This window comes from Festucalex cinctus, chromosome 1 (genome assembly GCF_051991245.1).
Source record: "Festucalex cinctus isolate MCC-2025b chromosome 1, RoL_Fcin_1.0, whole genome shotgun sequence".
Taxonomy (NCBI): Eukaryota; Metazoa; Chordata; class Actinopteri; order Syngnathiformes; family Syngnathidae; genus Festucalex; species Festucalex cinctus.
Window position 1 is genome coordinate 46,077,717 of NC_135411.1, and position 20,819 is coordinate 46,098,535.

At 36.2% G+C, this 20,819-nt stretch overlaps 1 protein-coding gene and 1 long non-coding RNA gene across 10 annotated transcripts in view; one reads left to right on the top strand and one right to left on the bottom strand.

Moving 5' to 3' along the window:
* Positions 1 to 20,819, top strand: part of pde1cb (phosphodiesterase 1C, calmodulin-dependent b) — a 282,706-nt gene that overhangs the window by 60,718 nt on the left and 201,169 nt on the right. Inside the window, exon 1 of one of the 7 annotated variants that reach the window (XM_077537643.1) lies at positions 19,358 to 20,089. The exons of the other annotated variants lie outside the window; for them this stretch is intronic. Coding sequence (XP_077393769.1) covers positions 19,962 to 20,089 — 128 coding nt within the window. The 5' untranslated portion in view covers positions 19,358 to 19,961. Of the gene's footprint in view, positions 1 to 19,357; positions 20,090 to 20,819 lie in introns of those variants that run through there. 7 annotated transcript variants of the gene reach the window in all.
* LOC144031277 (uncharacterized) lies at positions 14,693 to 16,995 on the bottom strand. Of its 3 annotated transcripts, XR_013287492.1 has the most exons (4): positions 16,525 to 16,995; positions 16,017 to 16,181; positions 15,704 to 15,853; positions 14,693 to 14,958 (listed from the first exon to the last, which is right to left on the bottom strand). It is a non-coding gene; the product is annotated as an uncharacterized LOC144031277 (long non-coding RNA). The 3 variants fall into 3 exon arrangements; XR_013287497.1 differs by lacking the exon at positions 15,704 to 15,853 and having other exon boundaries at positions 16,525 to 16,969; XR_013287489.1 differs by lacking the exon at positions 14,693 to 14,958 and having other exon boundaries at positions 15,324 to 15,853; positions 16,525 to 16,963.

The following is a 20,819-nucleotide window of genomic DNA, read 5'->3' on the forward strand; positions in this document are numbered from 1 at the left end:
GGTATACACCATAGAGATGGCATCCACCAGTAATTTAAAGGAAGAAGAAGAAAAACAGGAGGTGACTTATGAGTTTGCTTTTGAAATTCTTGATAAAGTGTAGCGTTTCTTTGCTGTTTTTCATCTACAATTGCATTAATATTCGCTTCTTTAATTCCAAAAAGGTTTCTGTTTCGTCATCCCCCCCAAACATACTTTACTTTATTGTCCGCAATCGCTTTGGGACTACAAACGTACGTGGGACCTCTATATCCGGTCAAAACTGTATGACGCGTATCCGGTCTTGTCAGCGTTTCTTCTTCTTCGTCTTTCATATTATTGCTTTGGCGTAATCTTAGGGCTGGGCAACAAATCCAATTAATTGCATGAATTCGTCATTTGAAAAAAAAAAAAATCACTGTTTTGAAAATTTGCTGAATTGTAAAATTGATGGAAGGATTTTAAGAGGTTAATTAAACACTTAACATACTATCTTGATGAAAACTTGATGAAAACTTGCCCATCTTCAGTCAGTAACATCACAATTCTAAAGTGAAGATTCTATCTGTTTGACATAACATTTTCAGATTAATTGTAAATTAATGTAATTCTGTTTGTTTTATGTTGAATCTCTTTTTTTATGTTTAAAATGTTGCTGCTGTCTGTCTTGGCCAGGACTCTCTTGAAAAAGAGGTTTTTAATCGAAATGGGACTAACCTGTTAAAGGTTAAATGAAGAATATTTTTTTTTGAAATTGAATAATGGGACTGTAAACTTCAGCCAGCAGTGTCAGCGAACAGTTTGACTTTGAAGTCTCTTTTTTTTTTTTTACATTTTTAATTAAAAAAAATAAATAAATAAATAAATAAATAAATAAAAAAAAATATATATATATATATATATATATATATATACTAATGTCATATGCCAAACTGCTGCTTGTTGTCAAATGAGTTGTCAGTTGCCACCATAAAGCGCTTGTATCTCAAGTTTGTGACTGTACATCAAAGCAAAAAAATAAATAAATGTCCAATCAGCAATTTGAAACTCAAAAATTAATTAACTCCTAAATTAAGTCACTTGTATCTCAAGGCACCACTGTAGTCAAAGTGACCAAGGAAACAAAAAACAGTAGCAACTACAAAAATGAGACCTCACGCTGCCCTAAATCTCCCAGATTTTGTTGAGTTGCAATCACTGCCAACAGCAAGAACAGGGGGGCATTGATATGATTATGCTCTACAATGTCGTTTGTGCTGGGGATGACCATGTGGGGTGCAGAGATGCTCTCATTGGATCCGCATAATCTCGGTCAAATCAGCATCAACGCCGCCCTCTGCATGCTATTTAATCCCACTCGGCTCGACGTTTAATATGCGGCGCCGCGAATGTATTCATGCGTTCATATGACAACAGGCTTTATTTCTATTCAATATCAGTTTCAGTCCATGTCATGCTGTCAAGTGTATAGGTTACTGTTGTATTTATGTTAATCCTGTGCTGTTGGACTGTTAAGAAGAGTGTTTTCATTCTCCCCAAACTGCTCTGTAGATAGTGGTGGCCAAACATACAACTCAATAACTGTTTTTTAAATTTCAATTAAAGAAAAAAAAAGAGCTTTACTTGCAGTAATGCCATAATTTAATCAAATGTAAAGACATATAACAGTTTTTGCCACATTTAGGGATGTTCGATACCACTCAACAGTTGAGTAGGGCCTACTTGTACTGGTATCAGCCTGAAAAAGTACTCACTGATACCAAATACCGATACCACTAGTACTTCTGATACATAACCCCCCACCCCCCAAAAAAAAGTAATGAGAGATCATTTTAAAGAAAAACCTGATATCCTAATCTATCATATTCCCTTAAAATTACATGATATATAGTAACACTGCGGCAAATGTCAAAAAGTGATTTATGACCCCCAATAAAACAATGATTTATTGCCCCCCCAATAAAACTTTATTGCCCCCCCCCCCATAAAACTTTATTGCCCCCCCCCCCCCCCCCCCAATAAAACCATTCATATCCTAACCCTTTGAAGTAAGCCCCGCCCCCTTCCGCTTTCTTAGCCAATCAGAACCCGTTATTTTGAATTAAGCCCTACCCACATGCCACCTTCTCAACCAATCAGAGGCCGGAAGACGGCTTCTGTCAAAAATGATTGATGACATCCTACACCCCCCTCCCCACCCCCCTCTTCGTCTTAGCCAATCAGAGATCGGAAACCACCCCTCTCATCGTCTTAACCAATCAGAGGCCGGAAGACGGCTTCTGTCAAAATGATTGATGATATTCTGTTTCCCACAACATCAAACACATGTTATCCGGTCCCCCCACCCTTCAACAAACACCCCCACCCGACTGTCTACGTACTTCCTTTGAACCCCCAAACAGTAGCTTTGTTGTCTGAGAGGAAACTCTACCAGCTGATAATATTATTTCGACATCCTCGTGTTAATAAACTTTTTTTCATCTTACAGGAAGGATCCTACCACCAGCTTTTGAAGTAGCAATGGGGGAAGCGCCCCCCCCTGTAATTCGAATTACTGATAAAGCTACCTACTTTGAAGTAGAACGGGTACCAACCGTAGGAACCCCCGACCCCCCTTATCACCATGTTGGGCGGCAGGAAGCCCCCACCACCGCCCCCCTCTATCGGGTATGTGCGTGCGTGAATGTAAATTAGTACGAGGCTCACTTATTCGAGTTAAAGTGTTGTGAATATTAAAAAAATGTTATCCATTTGTTTTATGTTTTTTAAATAAATAAAAGAGACTTACCGGTGTTTCGGAATATGAAGTCGCGTCTCCTTCGAGGGTTTTTTTTCTTTTTTAAAAAATAAAATAAAAAAAATAAAGTTTCTGTTTCTAACCAATTCTAACCGATGGAGAGGGGGAAATATAGACGAAAAAATAGATTATTCGTGCGTAAAGGGCGGTTATTTAACCCATTTCAGAACCGCGTCCTTCTTTTTCTTAGACTAAAAACTTGTCTGTCTGTGTGACTATGTAAAAGCCAATGGGGTGGCGGGGAGGTGTGACTCCCTCACGCCGTGGTAAACGGCGTCATCTAAAGGGCAAAGGATGTTACAGCGTATGATTAAGAGAGGGAGCATTAAAGTTAGTCTACAAAAGTAAATTAGGGTAATAAAATGTTGATAATGAATGTAAAACCTAAAAATTTGATTCAAAGGTACTCAATTTGTAAATTATACAATTTGGATGACGGAACAATGTATGGCATTAGAGTAGCCTTTAAATATTAAGTAGGGTTAATTTTAAATTTTTGGCGACAGCAGATCGAAACTAGCATCATACTAAACCCCCCTGCAGCCATCTTTTTAATGTTACTGAACACTATCCCTATATTAAACCAAACTTAACTCTTTTACGTTTCGGTTACAAATGATACGTTTTATTTTTATATGGTATCTATTATAAGACGATGGATGCTAGAATTTGTACATTTTATATATACGTGATGTTTATAGGTATGCTTAGACGTGTATGTTTTTATTATTTTATGTTTATGATTGTGTTTTCGGTGGTGAAACCCCGGCACTATTTTACGATGAGGCGCAGTGATCTCTCGGATGGGCGTAGTGCCACTAGGTCGGTAGCGGTGTGATTTAGGTCACACGAGCCAATCAGGTAGCTGCTGCTTTCTCCTCACCATAGCAACCGCATATCAAAAATGGCGACCACAAAGTCCGAGAGCGAAAGGAGAAAAAAAGTTAGAAAGAAAGTGGTGAAAAAACTTCGTTCCCGTTCAGGTTTGCCCATCGCTTCAGCTGGCCCCGTTATTCCAGCCATCTGCATCATTTGTAAAAATAAATTTCAAAGTAGACTCGTCTGGGATTGGAAGGCACACGGAAGAGGGATCATCTCGCCAAAGCAGAAACATTGTCAGCAGGTATGTGCTACACACACGCGTGCCCATTTCTGTTATTAATGTGACTGATATTTAGTATAGGGCTGAAAATAATTTGTTGCTAGGTTAAGTTTTAAGGCTATAGTTTATTAAAAAAGGCGAGCTGCTGAGTGATTTATCGAGTGAATCCAACAGTTGTTACCAAACTCGAGTTACCTGTCCCCATCAGTCATAATATAGTCACAGCTACACACTCCCTTTTCCCCAAACTCTCTCTCATCAACCTCAACAAACACTTTACTTTACTTAAATCTGTGATGTGCATATACTGTAAAGAGGTGATGTGACAATAACACTTATAATGTAATTGTTTTTTTGTCTAAAGGCGGGTTGGTTGCTGCAGGCCGCTGAGATGAAGAAAGACTGTTCCATTCTTCTGCATATTCAAGACAAAAGACTGTGTCACAATGGAGGTGCAGTTTTGTTTCAGAGATTACACAAGGGTCTTAAAGTCAACAGCAACAGAAACAGCAACCAGGGACGAACAAATGTGAGTTGTTACATTGCACTATTTCATTGTCACTTTGCTAAAATTACACATTTCAAAAGTAAAGCATTGGTCAGCAATATGTCACTTGTATACTGTTTACATTTCGAGACAGCATTAATTAGAAAGCATGACTCTGTACATATTAAGTGTGTGTGTGTTTTAGACAACCCAATGCTGAGAGCTACAAATTCTTTTTGTGAACAAGTAATCCGTCAAAGGATTATAGTTGACAAAGATGTGATGAGAATGGACAAGCTAAGGGGTTTGTGAACAGTGTTAAGAAACACGGGGATCTTGATGCTTCAGACTACAGGTAACATATAAATCTTCATATTGAAACACATTATCTGAAATCTATGGGGAGAGATTTGTCTAAAATCTCACTGTTTCAGAGAAAAATAGTTTGCTGACAAGCTCAATTTAAGTTAAAAATAAATAAATAAATAAAATCGATTCTCTAAAAATGAAAACCGGTTGGTTGTTAATTATTACATGCAAATGTGTTTTTTTGTCTTCTGTATTTATAATTGTTCTTTGACCAAGAAAGTATATAGGCCTATAGGTATATTTGTATTTCTATCCAAATATACGATTATTCACTAGAATTTTCAGTAGGATATCCAAATACCAAAATATTCAATAGCTGCAGCACTAATAATACAAATTTTGAGTTGTGGCACGCCCACACGAGTTATTTTACCACACACCCATGTCAAAACTAGCTTACTGCACACACACTGCACCCCAACTTCAAATTTTTGCTAACGTAATAATAATAATAATAATAATAATAATAATAATAATAATAATATATTATAAATTTTGTTGGATCCAAAAGCAACTTACATAATTATAGTTTCATATGATTGTAATTGTCTTATTTTCAAATGTTTAAATATTTCCTTGATTTGAACAAAATATAATTGTTTAGAATAATCTTGATTTCATTTATTACCAAAATAATTGTGATGAGTATTTTTTTCCATAATAGAGCAGCCCTACTGTGATGTGAATATGTGCATCTTGTGCTCAACTTTCCCTTTAATTTTCTATTTCAGACAGGATATACTGAAACGAAGATTGAGGTGTGATTTCCCCCAGCTGGTTTTTCACACCCCTTTCCAGCAACAACTCTGAAATGGTTTTTGTAGAGACATTATCAACAACTGACAAACTTTTAGACAGGGTACCTCACTCATCAGATACATCAACTACTGAGTCTACTGATGTAAGCCAAGTTTTTGTTGTTGTTTAAGTCTAGGTATTATGGTATATGTTTAGTAAATTTATGTATATATGTTTTTGGTAAATGTGAATATGTTAAGTGCACTTGTGTATATGTGTGTATATGTATGTATGTATATGTGTATATGTATATATATATATATATATATATGTGTGTGTATGTATGTATATATGTATATATATATATATAACTTGGATTATATATATCATTTATTATTATTATTATTATTTTTTTTTTATTTTATTTTTTTAATAATTAGTAAATTAAAATTGTATTAATAATGAAATAAGTTTAAATATATTGAGTAAAAGGGGTAGGACTAGATAAGTTTTTAACTTCTTCCTACTCCCTTTTGAACATGTAAGTTATGATTGATTGAATGATTATTTTATTGGGATTTTCTTCTCTTTTGATTGTTGTTGTTTTCTGTTTTATTTCTGCTGTTCATCTGTTTATATGTTCAAAAAAATAATAAAAGGAAAAGGAAAAAGGAAAGTTTATAAGGTTTGTATATACGAATGCGCTGTGTGGAAACAGGTTTTAACATCTATCGTTTATGTAATATTTAAAAAACTAATAAATATACTGTTTTTTTCGTTTTTCTTAAACTGATTTATGAAAAGGACTTGTAATCGCAAACTCTTTTTTTAAAAGCAGTAACTGATTTAGGAGGTGGAGGGGCAATGTATTATGGGGATCATACTTTTTGAAATCTTTAAACTGTCGATTGTAAGAGTCTTCTATCTTGATGTTAGCCTTTTTATCTGAATATGTATGAATGAAATATCTTCTAATTATCAGCTCGGATTATTTCAATGGATAGCCCTGTAACCCTTAGGTTAGTAGTTTTTTAGAAAGTATCTGGGTATGAAATATGTTATGTTAGGAATATGGCGCGTACGTGAAGAAGGTACGTCTGGCTATGTATTTTATGTTTTTGAGTTGTTGTATATAAGATTGCGTTGTACATAAGAATTTTACCCCCTCTTACGTTTTTAATGTGTTATAAAACTAATAAATGTACTGATTTTTTTTTTTTTTTTTAAAGGATTAGGCTTAGAGAAGGTGTTGGTGGCACTCTCATGAGCAGAGTGCGCAAGTTGTTTTACCCCCTCTGCAGATGCGTACACGTATAAAATGCTATTTTTCTGTTTCTAGTTTTGTTACCGCTAGTGCTATAATTTGTGTCTATACGATTGTATCGGATGTCTCTATGTATTTTTGTTGTAGTTTAAGTTTATGAGGTTTGTATATACGAAAGCGCTGCGCGGAAATGGGTTTTATCCTCTTATCGTTTTTGTAATATTTAAAAAAACTAATAAATATACTGTTTTTTTTTTTTTTGTTTTACTTAAACTGATTTATGAAAAGGACTTGTAATCGTAAACTTTTTTTTTTTTTAAAGCAGTAACTGATTTAGGAGGCGGAGGGGGAGGCTGGTTCAAAGTGTGCATGTGTGCATGCGTGTGTAAGGTGTCAGTGTTTACTCCGAGGGGGCAGTAAAACAGTCTTTGAAAGTGATTGTCATACGATGCTTCGATCTGAAGTATACTACTTTGTAGTCGTGTATAAATAATTTTATACATTCTTTTTAAAAAGAGAGAAATGTAGGTACGAATGTTCGAGCCTGTTAAAATGCAGCGAACTTTATACTTGATTTAGAAATTATTCTTTAATTTACTAGGGCAATGTATTGTGGGGGTCATACTTTTTGAAATCTTTAAGCTGGTGTTTGTAAGAGTCTTCTATCTTGATGTTAACCTTTTTATTTGATGATGTATGAATGAAATATCTTCTAATTATTACCATGGCTTCTATCAATACCCTTGTAAGGCTTAGGATTGTAGTTTTTTAGAAAGTATTCGGGTATGAAATATGTTATGTTCGGGACATGGTGCGTACGCGAAGAAGGTCGATGTAGTTTTATTTTTGTTTTGTTTACGATTTAGTTTTTTTTTTTTAGGGGGATGTAGGCATCGTTTTAAGGTGCCAGGTGTATTTTGTGTAAATAATATATGGATACTTTCTTTTTATTTTTGTTACCGATAGTGCTTTGTTTCGTGAAACCCTTATGTTTTGTTTTGTTTCTTGTTTTTTTTAACTTACCCTTCGAAGATAAATAAAACGTCTTTAGACTTATCGCTAGCGAAGATGTAGCACGTTTAACATTCTAAATAGTTTTATCGCTGCACGACGTATTCGAACTAAGAGATCCCAAGTCTTTGTGAGTTTTTTTTTTCTTTTAAATACTTAGAAATACCCATTGTTAAATTAGCCTATAAGATATTATTGAATATGATAGGCTGTAAGATTAGCTATACTAAATCACCCCTGGATTTAAAACACAAAACTATGAGATTTAATCAGAGCGTAACAATCTACCGCGACGATCTTTTTTAATCTTAAAACCGCTCTTTGCAGCAATTTACCTAAATATATAGTGAACAAACGTGTATCTTGTATGACTAAGAGACATTTAACTTTTGATTGAACGATTTATTTTTTTCCTTACAAATCGCGCTTACTTTCCAATGATACGCGTAGGTAAACAATTTTTTACAAGCATGATTGTGAAATAACAGCTACTAAATTACTTAATTTGAATGAATAATATTATTTAAGACGTCTACCCATCTAACGCTTTAAAAATAGCGACATAATTCAGATAAAAATATTATTCGTACTATATTGTTTTGTTTTTTTTTACAATAGTTTCCGAGTTCTCACAATAGATGTTCGATGATACTATTTTATGTTTTTCTTACCGGTATGATTAACTTGGATTACATTTATGACTTTTCGCTATTATCTTTGCATCGTTTTAAGGTGGCCGGTGTATTTTGTACAAATAATATATGGATACTTATTGATTTTTGATCAATTTTTACTCGTATATTTACCTACTTTTGCTTTTAGGCGTATGTTAGTTAGTTAGTTACTTGTATATGAGTGCGTATTCTAACTTTCCCATTCACTTCTTGGTTCCATTCCATCACCCCTGTGAGACCGGACTCGTCTACTTAATATCACTAAAGTCTGTTCAAAAATCATTGGACACCCTGTCAGAGCCTTATCTTCCTTTTGTGACCGAATCCTGCTCGATCCGTTTCACTCACTTCATCGAATGTTTGAGTGGCGTTCATCATCTCAGCAGGCTGAGACGCCCCACTCTGACGAACACAGCGGCGGAGAAGTAGGAGGTGGACTACATTTGTCCCCAGATCACTAAAATCTCTTGAACAGTGACCCCCCTCCCGGGCCAAATTGCGACAGACTGACTGACTGACACGTAGCACTTTAGTGTGAAGCACGGAGCACTTTCTTTTGTTGTTTTTTTTATTGTTATTTATTATTTTTCGTATTTGTTTTTTTTTTTTAATGTTCATTGGTTTCATGTTTTGTTTTTTAACTTCCCCTCGAGGACAAATAAAAGCGTTTTTGAATTGAATATTTAATTACTTGTAGTATTTTATTCATTTTTAAGTTATTTTTTGGTCTTAAAAAGAGAAACTAAAGTCTTTATCACTAGAAGTTTAATAGTTTTTTAATTCCTATCCACGCATCCCTCGCCACTTCCTTGCTCCACCGGTGGTCTAAAACTCGATAAGAAAACAAACGATAAACATGATTTTAATCCATACAGATATATTTTTTATTTAGTTACACGGGACGTCAACAAAAAGACATGATATACATTGTAAAGCACCTCAAATAAAACATAGGGACGCACCTTGCTTTCATTAACAGTTTGGAAGTTTTTCATTTCATTTTTTAGATTCAAAGACTCGTCGTTGTCGTAATAATATTTAGCACAGTCAATAAACAACGTCATGACGGTCACCAAATGTCCCGCTTTAATATCATGGTTACACCAATTATTCAATACATATTCCATCGTGTTAGTCATGTTTACACGGTTCTTCAACAGTTTTGTTCTCAATGGATGTGTGTAAAATGGTTTTCTATCCAATTATGCAAGCTTTCGAAAAAGATTCGCCCATCTCACACGTACCAATCAGCGATCAGATCCAGTTGTTCATGGCTCAGTCCTCCGTCCCAACAGTTATCGAGAACGATCTTAATTCTGTCTAACACCATACGCTCATGAACGTAATCGTGTAGCACAAATTCTACGATGCGTTGGACTTCCTCGGTAGTCGTCTCACGATGGGTTATGGTTAAGATACGGTGAATCGTCGACAGAAAACGTCCGTTACACAGTAGTTTCATGATACCTTCAAAATTCCGAGCAAGATAATACGGTTCCCGATCATAAAATAAGCAGGGATGTCTTAATTGACTCGGTAATTTGAAATCACATCCGGAGCAATTCTCTCTGCTATATTTATGGATAGCGCTCATCAATATATAGCTAACAGTCTGCTTAATACAATTATATCTTGCATTTATTACCCACACGTCCGGTGTGTAATTCCAAACCAATTCACCCTCCCTCTCCTTAGGCCCGGCAGAAGCCGTCGGTAGACTGGTTAGCGAGTCGTCGTCGGCCACGGAGGTCTCAAGAGAGGAAACGTTACTTTCCGTACCGTCCTCATTCGGGCGATCACCGGGTTGAGGAGACCCGGGCGGAGGGTTATTCTCCTCTTCCTCAGCGATAGGGTCTATCATCTGTAAATATAAACGTGGGTAACCCTCCTTTTTTTTAATTATTATTGATGTTATTAGGCTACATCGATTCGTCAAAAGTAGTTTACCGGGATGGATACCGTAGACCCGAAGTCAGTAGACGATGTCGAGGATAAGTTGCAAGCGGTCATGGGGCTGGAACTCCGGTAGGGTCCGTCGATAAAGGTTACGTTTGCCTCATCCTCTTCGACGTCCGAACGCTCAGGACTAGATGCTGTAAGATTTGGCGGCTCGCTGAAAATCTGCATACTTCTGGAGAGTCGTGGGGATGTCCAGATCGTTCTAACTCGATCCCCCGGAGGTGGTGGCACTAGTGAATCTCCTCAAAGATTATTAAACGTTCGCAATGTTAGGTTTTTTTTTTGCCGAAGGGGGAGCGGTCTTTATTAGCACGAGACCCCCCCCACAGGGGCGTGGTTTTTACCAAAAAAAGGTTGGTGGCGCTAAAACAACAGATTTTTTTAAAAATGAAAGTCAGAGAGTCTCCTTGATTCCTTCGCACATTAAAATCAATATGCGACTAATATAAAAACATTTACCGTAAAATAAAACATCTTTGAATAAGTCCCCCTGTTTTAATCCGGGATAAAACATTTAACGATAATATTCGTCAGTAAAGACACAAGGGGTATAAGCCGACGTTTAAAGCGTGTAAAGACGTCGCTAAAGAGTAAACTCTCTGAATAACTTTAAATTATAAAACGTTAGCCTCACGAATAATTAGTCAATACGGGAATCGTGTTGTTAAATATTAATTACAAATTTTAACGGTATACGTACGCATTCAATAAAAATACAAGCGGGCGATTAATACTCGGCAAAGTTACGCCTAGAATTTTTAAAATCCGTAAAAATGTGTAAACACGTTTTGTTTTACTTTGTTTTGGAGGGACCGAGTATTTTGAAACATTTCATAGTAAAGCGTAAGGAGAACTAAAAAGTTTCATAAAGGTAATAATTTGACTTTATAAAAAACAAACAAAAAATAACTTAAAAATGAATAAAATACTACAAGTAATTAAATATTCAATTCAAAAACGCTTTTATTTGTCCTCGAGGGGAAGTTAAAAAACAAAACATGAAACCAATGAACATTAAAAAAAAAAAACAAATACGAAAAATAATAAATAACAATAAAAAAAACAACAAAAGAAAGTGCTCCGTGCTTCACACTAAAGTGCTACGTGTCAGTCAGTCAGTCTGTCGCAATTTGGCCCGGGAGGGGGGTCACTGTTCAAGAGATTTTAGTGATCTGGGGACAAATGTAGTCCACCTCCTACTTCTCCGCCGCTGTGTTCGTCAGAGTGGGGCGTCTCAGCCTGCTGAGATGATGAACGCCACTCAAACATTCGATGAAGTGAGTGAAACGGATCGAGCAGGATTCGGTCACAAAAGGAAGATAAGGCTCTGACAGGGTGTCCAATGATTTTTGAACAGACTTTAGTGATATTAAGTAGACGAGTCCGGTCTCACAGGGGTGATGGAATGGAACCAAGAAGTGAATGGGAAAGTTAGAATACGCACTCATATACAAGTAACTAACTAACTAACATACGCCTAAAAGCAAAAGTAGGTAAATATACGAGTAAAAATTGATCAAAAATCAATAAGTATCCATATATTATTTGTACAAAATACACCGGCCACCTTAAAACGATGCAAAGATAATAGCGAAAAGTCATAAATGTAATCCAAGTTAATCATACCGGTAAGAAAAACATAAAATAGTATCATCGAACATCTATTGTGAGAACTCGGAAACTATTGTAAAAAAAAACAAAACAATATAGTACGAATAATATTTTTATCTGAATTATGTCGCTATTTTTAAAGCGTTAGATGGGTAGACGTCTTAAATAATATTATTCATTCAAATTAAGTAATTTAGTAGCTGTTATTTCACAATCATGCTTGTAAAAAATTGTTTACCTACGCGTATCATTGGAAAGTAAGCGCGATTTGTAAGGAAAAAAATAAATCGTTCAATCAAAAGTTAAATGTCTCTTAGTCATACAAGATACACGTTTGTTCACTATATATTTAGGTAAATTGCTGCAAAGAGCGGTTTTAAGATTAAAAAAGATCGTCGCGGTAGATTGTTACGCTCTGATTAAATCTCATAGTTTTGTGTTTTAAATCCAGGGGTGATTTAGTATAGCTAATCTTACAGCCTATCATATTCAATAATATCTTATAGGCTAATTTAACAATGGGTATTTCTAAGTATTTAAAAGAAAAAAAAAACTCACAAAGACTTGGGATCTCTTAGTTCGAATACGTCGTGCAGCGATAAAACTATTTAGAATGTTAAACGTGCTACATCTTCGCTAGCGATAAGTCTAAAGACGTTTTATTTATCTTCGAAGGGTAAGTTAAAAAAAACAAGAAACAAAACAAAACATAAGGGTTTCACGAAACAAAGCACTATCGGTAACAAAAATAAAAAGAAAGTATCCATATATTATTTACACAAAATACACCTGGCACCTTAAAACGATGCCTACATCCCCCTAAAAAAAAAAAACTAAATCGTAAACAAAACAAAAATAAAACTACATCGACCTTCTTCGCGTACGCACCATGTCCCGAACATAACATATTTCATACCCGAATACTTTCTAAAAAACTACAATCCTAAGCCTTACAAGGGTATTGATAGAAGCCATGGTAATAATTAGAAGATATTTCATTCATACATCATCAAATAAAAAGGTTAACATCAAGATAGAAGACTCTTACAAACACCAGCTTAAAGATTTCAAAAAGTATGACCCCCACAATACATTGCCCTAGTAAATTAAAGAATAATTTCTAAATCAAGTATAAAGTTCGCTGCATTTTAACAGGCTCGAACATTCGTACCTACATTTCTCTCTTTTTAAAAAGAATGTATAAAATTATTTATACACGACTACAAAGTAGTATACTTCAGATCGAAGCATCGTATGACAATCACTTTCAAAGACTGTTTTACTGCCCCCTCGGAGTAAACACTGACACCTTACACACGCATGCACACATGCACACTTTGAACCAGCCTCCCCCTCCGCCTCCTAAATCAGTTACTGCTTTAAAAAAAAAAAAAGTTTACGATTACAAGTCCTTTTCATAAATCAGTTTAAGTAAAACAAAAAAAAAAAAAACAGTATATTTATTAGTTTTTTTAAATATTACAAAAACGATAAGAGGATAAAACCCATTTCCGCGCAGCGCTTTCGTATATACAAACCTCATAAACTTAAACTACAACAAAAATACATAGAGACATCCGATACAATCGTATAGACACAAATTATAGCACTAGCGGTAACAAAACTAGAAACAGAAAAATAGCATTTTATACGTGTACGCATCTGCAGAGGGGGTAAAACAACTTGCGCACTCTGCTCATGAGAGTGCCACCAACACCTTCTCTAAGCCTAATCCTTTAAAAAAAAAAAAAAAAATCAGTACATTTATTAGTTTTATAACACATTAAAAACGTAAGAGGGGGTAAAATTCTTATGTACAACGCAATCTTATATACAACAACTCAAAAACATAAAATACATAGCCAGACGTACCTTCTTCACGTACGCGCCATATTCCTAACATAACATATTTCATACCCAGATACTTTCTAAAAAACTACTAACCTAAGGGTTACAGGGCTATCCATTGAAATAATCCGAGCTGATAATTAGAAGATATTTCATTCATACATATTCAGATAAAAAGGCTAACATCAAGATAGAAGACTCTTACAATCGACAGTTTAAAGATTTCAAAAAGTATGATCCCCATAATACATTGCCCCTCCACCTCCTAAATCAGTTACTGCTTTTAAAAAAAGAGTTTGCGATTACAAGTCCTTTTCATAAATCAGTTTAAGAAAAACGAAAAAAACAGTATATTTATTAGTTTTTTAAATATTACATAAACGATAGATGTTAAAACCCGTTTCCACACAGCGCATTCGTATATACAAACCTTATAAACTTTCCTTTTTCCTTTTCCTTTTATTATTTTTTTGAACATATAAACAGATGAACAGCAGAAATAAAACAGAAAACAACAACAATCAAAAGAGAAGAAAATCCCAATAAAATAATCATTCAATCAATCATAACTTACATGTTCAAAAGGGAGTAGGAAGAAGTTAAAAACTTATCTAGTCCTACCCCTTTTACTCAATATATTTAAACTTATTTCATTATTAATACAATTTTAATTTACTAATTATTAAAAAAATAAAATAAAAAAAAAATAATAATAATAATAAATGATATATATAATCCAAGTTATATATATATATATACATATATACATACATACACACATATATATATATATATATATATATACATATACACATATACATACATACATATACACACATATACACAAGTGCACTTAACATATTCACATTTACCAAAAACATATATACATAAATTTACTAAACATATACCATAATACCTAGACTTAAACAACAACAAAAACTTGGCTTACATCAGTAGACTCAGTAGTTGATGTATCTGATGAGTGAGGTACCCTGTCTAAAAGTTTGTCAGTTGTTGATAATGTCTCTACAAAAACCATTTCAGAGTTGTTGCTGGAAAGGGGTGTGAAAAACCAGCTGGGGGAAATCACACCTCAATCTTCGTTTCAGTATATCCTGTCTGAAATAGAAAATTAAAGGGAAAGTTGAGCACAAGATGCACATATTCACATCACAGTAGGGCTGCTCTATTATGGAAAAAAATACTCATCACAATTATTTTGGTAATAAATGAAATCAAGATTATTCTAAACAATTATATTTTGTTCAAATCAAGGAAATATTTAAACATTTGAAAATAAGACAATTACAATCATATGAAACTATAATTATGTAAGTTGCTTTTGGATCCAACAAAATTTATAATATATTATTATTATTATTATTATTATTATTATTATTATTATTATTACGTTAGCAAAAATTTGAAGTTGGGGTGCAGTGTGTGTGCAGTAAGCTAGTTTTGACATGGGTGTGTGGTAAAATAACTCGTGTGGGCGTGCCACAACTCAAAATTTGTATTATTAGTGCTGCAGCTATTGAATATTTTGGTATTTGGATATCCTACTGAAAATTCTAGTGAATAATCGTATATTTGGATAGAAATACAAATATACCTATAGGCCTATATACTTTCTTGGTCAAAGAACAATTATAAATACAGAAGACAAAAAAACACATTTGCATGTAATAATTAACAACCAACCGGTTTTCATTTTTAGAGAATCGATTTTATTTATTTATTTATTTTTAACTTAAATTGAGCTTGTCAGCAAACTATTTTTCTCTGAAACAGTGAGATTTTAGACAAATCTCTCCCCATAGATTTCAGATAATGTGTTTCAATATGAAGATTTATATGTTACCTGTAGTCTGAAGCATCAAGATCCCCGTGTTTCTTAACACTGTTCACAAACCCCTTAGCTTGTCCATTCTCATCACATCTTTGTCAACTATAATCCTTTGACGGATTACTTGTTCACAAAAAGAATTTGTAGCTCTCAGCATTGGGTTGTCTAAAACACACACACACTTAATATGTACAGAGTCATGCTTTCTAATTAATGCTGTCTCGAAATGTAAACAGTATACAAGTGACATATTGCTGACCAATGCTTTACTTTTGAAATGTGTAATTTTAGCAAAGTGACAATGAAATAGTGCAATGTAACAACTCACATTTGTTCGTCCCTGGTTGCTGTTTCTGTTGCTGTTGACTTTAAGACCCTTGTGTAATCTCTGAAACAAAACTGCACCTCCATTGTGACACAGTCTTTTGTCTTGAATATGCAGAAGAATGGAACAGTCTTTCTTCATCTCAGCGGCCTGCAGCAACCAACCCGCCTTTAGACAAAAAAACAATTACATTATAAGTGTTATTGTCACATCACCTCTTTACAGTATATGCACATCACAGATTTAAGTAAAGTAAAGTGTTTGTTGAGGTTGATGAGAGAGAGTTTGGGGAAAAGGGAGTGTGTAGCTGTGACTATATTATGACTGATGGGGACAGGTAACTCGAGTTTGGTAACAACTGTTGGATTCACTCGATAAATCACTCAGCAGCTCGCCTTTTTTAATAAACTATAGCCTTAAAACTTAACCTAGCAACAAATTATTTTCAGCCCTATACTAAATATCAGTCACATTAATAACAGAAATGGGCACGCGTGTGTGTAGCACATACCTGCTGACAATGTTTCTGCTTTGGCGAGATGATCCCTCTTCCGTGTGCCTTCCAATCCCAGACGAGTCTACTTTGAAATTTATTTTTACAAATGATGCAGATGGCTGGAATAACGGGGCCAGCTGAAGCGATGGGCAAACCTGAACGGGAACGAAGTTTTTTCACCACTTTCTTTCTAACTTTTTTTCTCCTTTCGCTCTCCGACGTTGTGGTCGCCATTTTTGATATGCGGTTGCTATGGTGAGGAGAAAGCAGCAGCTACCTGATTGGCTCATGTGACCTAAATCACACCGCTACCGACCTAGTGGCACTACGCCCATACGAGAGATCACTGCGCCTCATCGTAAAATAGTGCCGGGGTTTCACCACCGAAAACACAATCATAAACATAAAATAATAAAAACATACACGTCTAAGCATACCTATAAACATCACGTATATATAAAATGTACAAATTCTAGCATCCATCGTCTTATAATAGATACCATATAAAAATAAAACGTATCATTTGTAACCGAAACGTAAAAGAGTTAAGTTTGGTTTAATATAGGGATAGTGTTCAGTAACATTAAAAAGATGGCTGCAGGGGGGTTTAGTATGATGCTAGTTTCGATCTGCTGTCGCCAAAAATTTAAAATTAACCCTACTTAATATTTAAAGGCTACTCTAATGCCATACATTGTTCCGTCATCCAAATTGTATAATTTACAAATTGAGTACCTTTGAATCAAATTTTTAGGTTTTACATTCATTATCAACATTTTATTACCCTAATTTACTTTTGTAGACTAACTTTAATGCTCCCTCTCTTAATCATACGCTGTAACATCCTTTGCCCTTTAGATGACGCCGTTTACCACGGCGTGAGGGAGTCACACCTCCCCGCCACCCCATTGGCTTTTACATAGTCACACAGACAGACAAGTTTTTAGTCTAAGAAAAAGAAGGACGCGGTTCTGAAATGGGTTAAATAACCGCCCTTTACGCACGAATAATCTATTTTTTCGTCTATATTTCCCCCTCTCCATCGGTTAGAATTGGTTAGAAACAGAAACTTTATTTTTTTTATTTTATTTTTTAAAAAAGAAAAAAAACCCTCGAAGGAGACGCGACTTCATATTCCGAAACACCGGTAAGTCTCTTTTATTTATTTAAAAAACATAAAACAAATGGATAACATTTTTTTAATATTCACAACACTTTAACTCGAATAAGTGAGCCTCGTACTAATTTACATTCACGCACGCACATACCCGATAGAGGGGGGCGGTGGTGGGGGCTTCCTGCCGCCCAACATGGTGATAAGGGGGGTCGGGGGTTCCTACGGTTGGTACCCGTTCTACTTCAAAGTAGGTAGCTTTATCAGTAATTCGAATTACAGGGGGGGGCGCTTCCCCCATTGCTACTTCAAAAGCTGGTGGTAGGATCCTTCCTGTAAGATGAAAAAAAGTTTATTAACACGAGGATGTCGAAATAATATTATCAGCTGGTAGAGTTTCCTCTCAGACAACAAAGCTACTGTTTGGGGGTTCAAAGGAAGTACGTAGACAGTCGGGTGGGGGTGTTTGTTGAAGGGTGGGGGGACCGGATAACATGTGTTTGATGTTGTGGGAAACAGAATATCATCAATCATTTTGACAGAAGCCGTCTTCCGGCCTCTGATTGGTTAAGACGATGAGAGGGGTGGTTTCCGATCTCTGATTGGCTAAGACGAAGAGGGGGGTGGGGAGGGGGGTGTAGGATGTCATCAATCATTTTTGACAGAAGCCGTCTTCCGGCCTCTGATTGGTTGAGAAGGTGGCATGTGGGTAGGGCTTAATTCAAAATAACGGGTTCTGATTGGCTAAGAAAGCGGAAGGGGGCGGGGCTTACTTCAAAGGGTTAGGATATGAATGGTTTTATTGGGGGGGGGGGGGCAATAAAGTTTTATGGGGGGGGGGGGCAATAAAGTTTTATTGGGGGGGCAATAAATCATTGTTTTATTGGGGGTCATAAATCACTTTTTGACATTTGCCGCAGTGTTACTATATATTACATGACATTGATGGCTATTTTCCATTCGTTTAATTTCTATTTCCTAAATGTAAAATGGCCACAAGAGGGCGACTAGTCACCATTGCGAGTGCCGATACCGTGAAATAAGGCCTCATAACAGTCCAATCGTCCGTCCCAAGCCGCATTTGATACTTTTGCTCAGTGAACATAGGGCTGCTTCTTCATGTGTGACATGGCCACCTGGGGGCAGTATAAAATATACATGTAGCTGGTTTAAGCCACAATAAATAGCAGTTATTCGTTGCGGATAAAGAATATACTGTTTTCATGTTAGTATTATGTATTGTCTTCATGTCTTCCATTGTTTGTTCACATACTAATACACACTCTCTCTCTCTCTCTCTCTCTTGCTCTCTCTCTCTGTCTCAGTAAAACTAGACTAAAACATTCTTGAGTTTTCATCGACTAAAACTATCACAATGACTAAAATGTGACTAAAACTATTGAGCATTTTCATCCAAAAGACTAACACAAAGTTGCTACCAAAAAACCCCCAACTTGTGTAGTCACACGTTTTCAGTGACAGCCATACATACAGTACATACATACACAACATTGAGGATTGCAACCCCAAGTGGATGAAAATAACTGCACCTCAAATGCATATTATATTAGTATTATGTATAGAGCTTTATAATATACGCCACTGATTTTCAACAATATGGCCGTTAGTTTGCAGATTTTGAGGGGGTGGTGTAAGGGATTACTCTATAAACATTTCATTTTTTTTTATTTTTAGGTACAACTTATGTAGACAACTTCTGTGCTACTTATTGACTGCAATGTTTTGTTTTCCTCCCTCCAGATACTCTTTGATTTCTTCCTTTGTTTTTTAGTTTGTGTTGGCCTGTGAACATTTTCATAGTAATCCTGCTTGTTCAATACCGTCACCCTCCTTTCTTTTATCCCCCTCCCTTCTCGCTTGCCAGCGGATGAAACGGAACGTGATTTCTCATTATCAGCCGTGACTCCTCCCTCTTTGACTGCCACAGTTCCTCCTCTCCCTCCATGGTGTGTGCAAAGAGCTCTTCAGTAGTGCACGTTAATCCCGGATTGCGCTTCCCTGCCGTCTGCATCCCGTCATTGCCGGGCGAGCATGGCACGGCTCCAGGACCCGTGTACTCATGCAGGGGATGATGAGTGAGCTTTCCGGACAGTTGGGAAAGCGCACAACCTCAGCTTTTCAGACTCTCTTGTGAAATTTAACAAGAGGAGACAGAAGAGATTAATAAAAGGGGTGTGGAAGCATGCCGGCACATCGCAGCTGTGGGCGCCAGTGTGAATGAAGGAAGAGGCAACCTCGGGTCACACTTTGCCATCTCGCTCTCTCTCACACGTGAGGGATTAAAGTTTTTCTTCTTCTGCCCTGATCCCTCGTTGGCATGAGTGTTGTCACTCGTGAGTGTGTCATGGAGTCCCCCACCAAAGAGATCGAGGAGTTTGAAAGCACGGCACTCAAGTACCTCCAGCCGGAGCAAATTGAGAAGATTTGGCTCAGGCTCAGAGGACTGTGAGTATAAATCCACTTTTACTCTTTGTCAGCAAGTATGTGTGAGTGTGTGTCAGTGACGTATGAATGATGCCAGATGGAGCTCACAAATCATAACAAACAATTGAGATAAATAATAGTGTGTCGAAAGTGACGCACCAATGGTTGGCTGGGGAGCCTGTCGGGACTTTGTGAAAAAAGGTAGGAAATGTTAAAGAAGTTGTATTGCTGGCCTGTGATGCGAAAACTCCCAAACTGAAGAATTTCTTAAAATTCCAGATGCGTATAAAGGAGGTTGGGATATCCACATCTCTGAGAGCCTCTGCTCCATTACACGCACTTCCCATTCCACCTCTGAACCCAGGAAATTTGTGGCATACCTTCCCATGCATCCATGCCAGCCACTTTCCATGAACATCCTCTGAAAAAAGGAGGGGAAAAAAAAGGACTGTATTCAAGGAGTTATTGTTTGAGGATCAAGTCGTGCATTTGTCTTAATGGTGATATTAGGTATCAATAACTTCTGTCACAAATACGTAGTTTCAACCTAATTGACATAGCAGACAAGCAACAGGAATTCATGAAACTGTGCTTTTTGCTCAACCCCCTGTTGAGGCTTCTCACAAACATAATTTGATGCGTGACAATGTCAATGTCTGCTGTGGCGAAAATTGATACGGTTGTTCCGGCGTTGCAGAATTCCCTTTCACCAACTCTGTTATGACTGTGGGACACCCTCTGAATGTAGTAA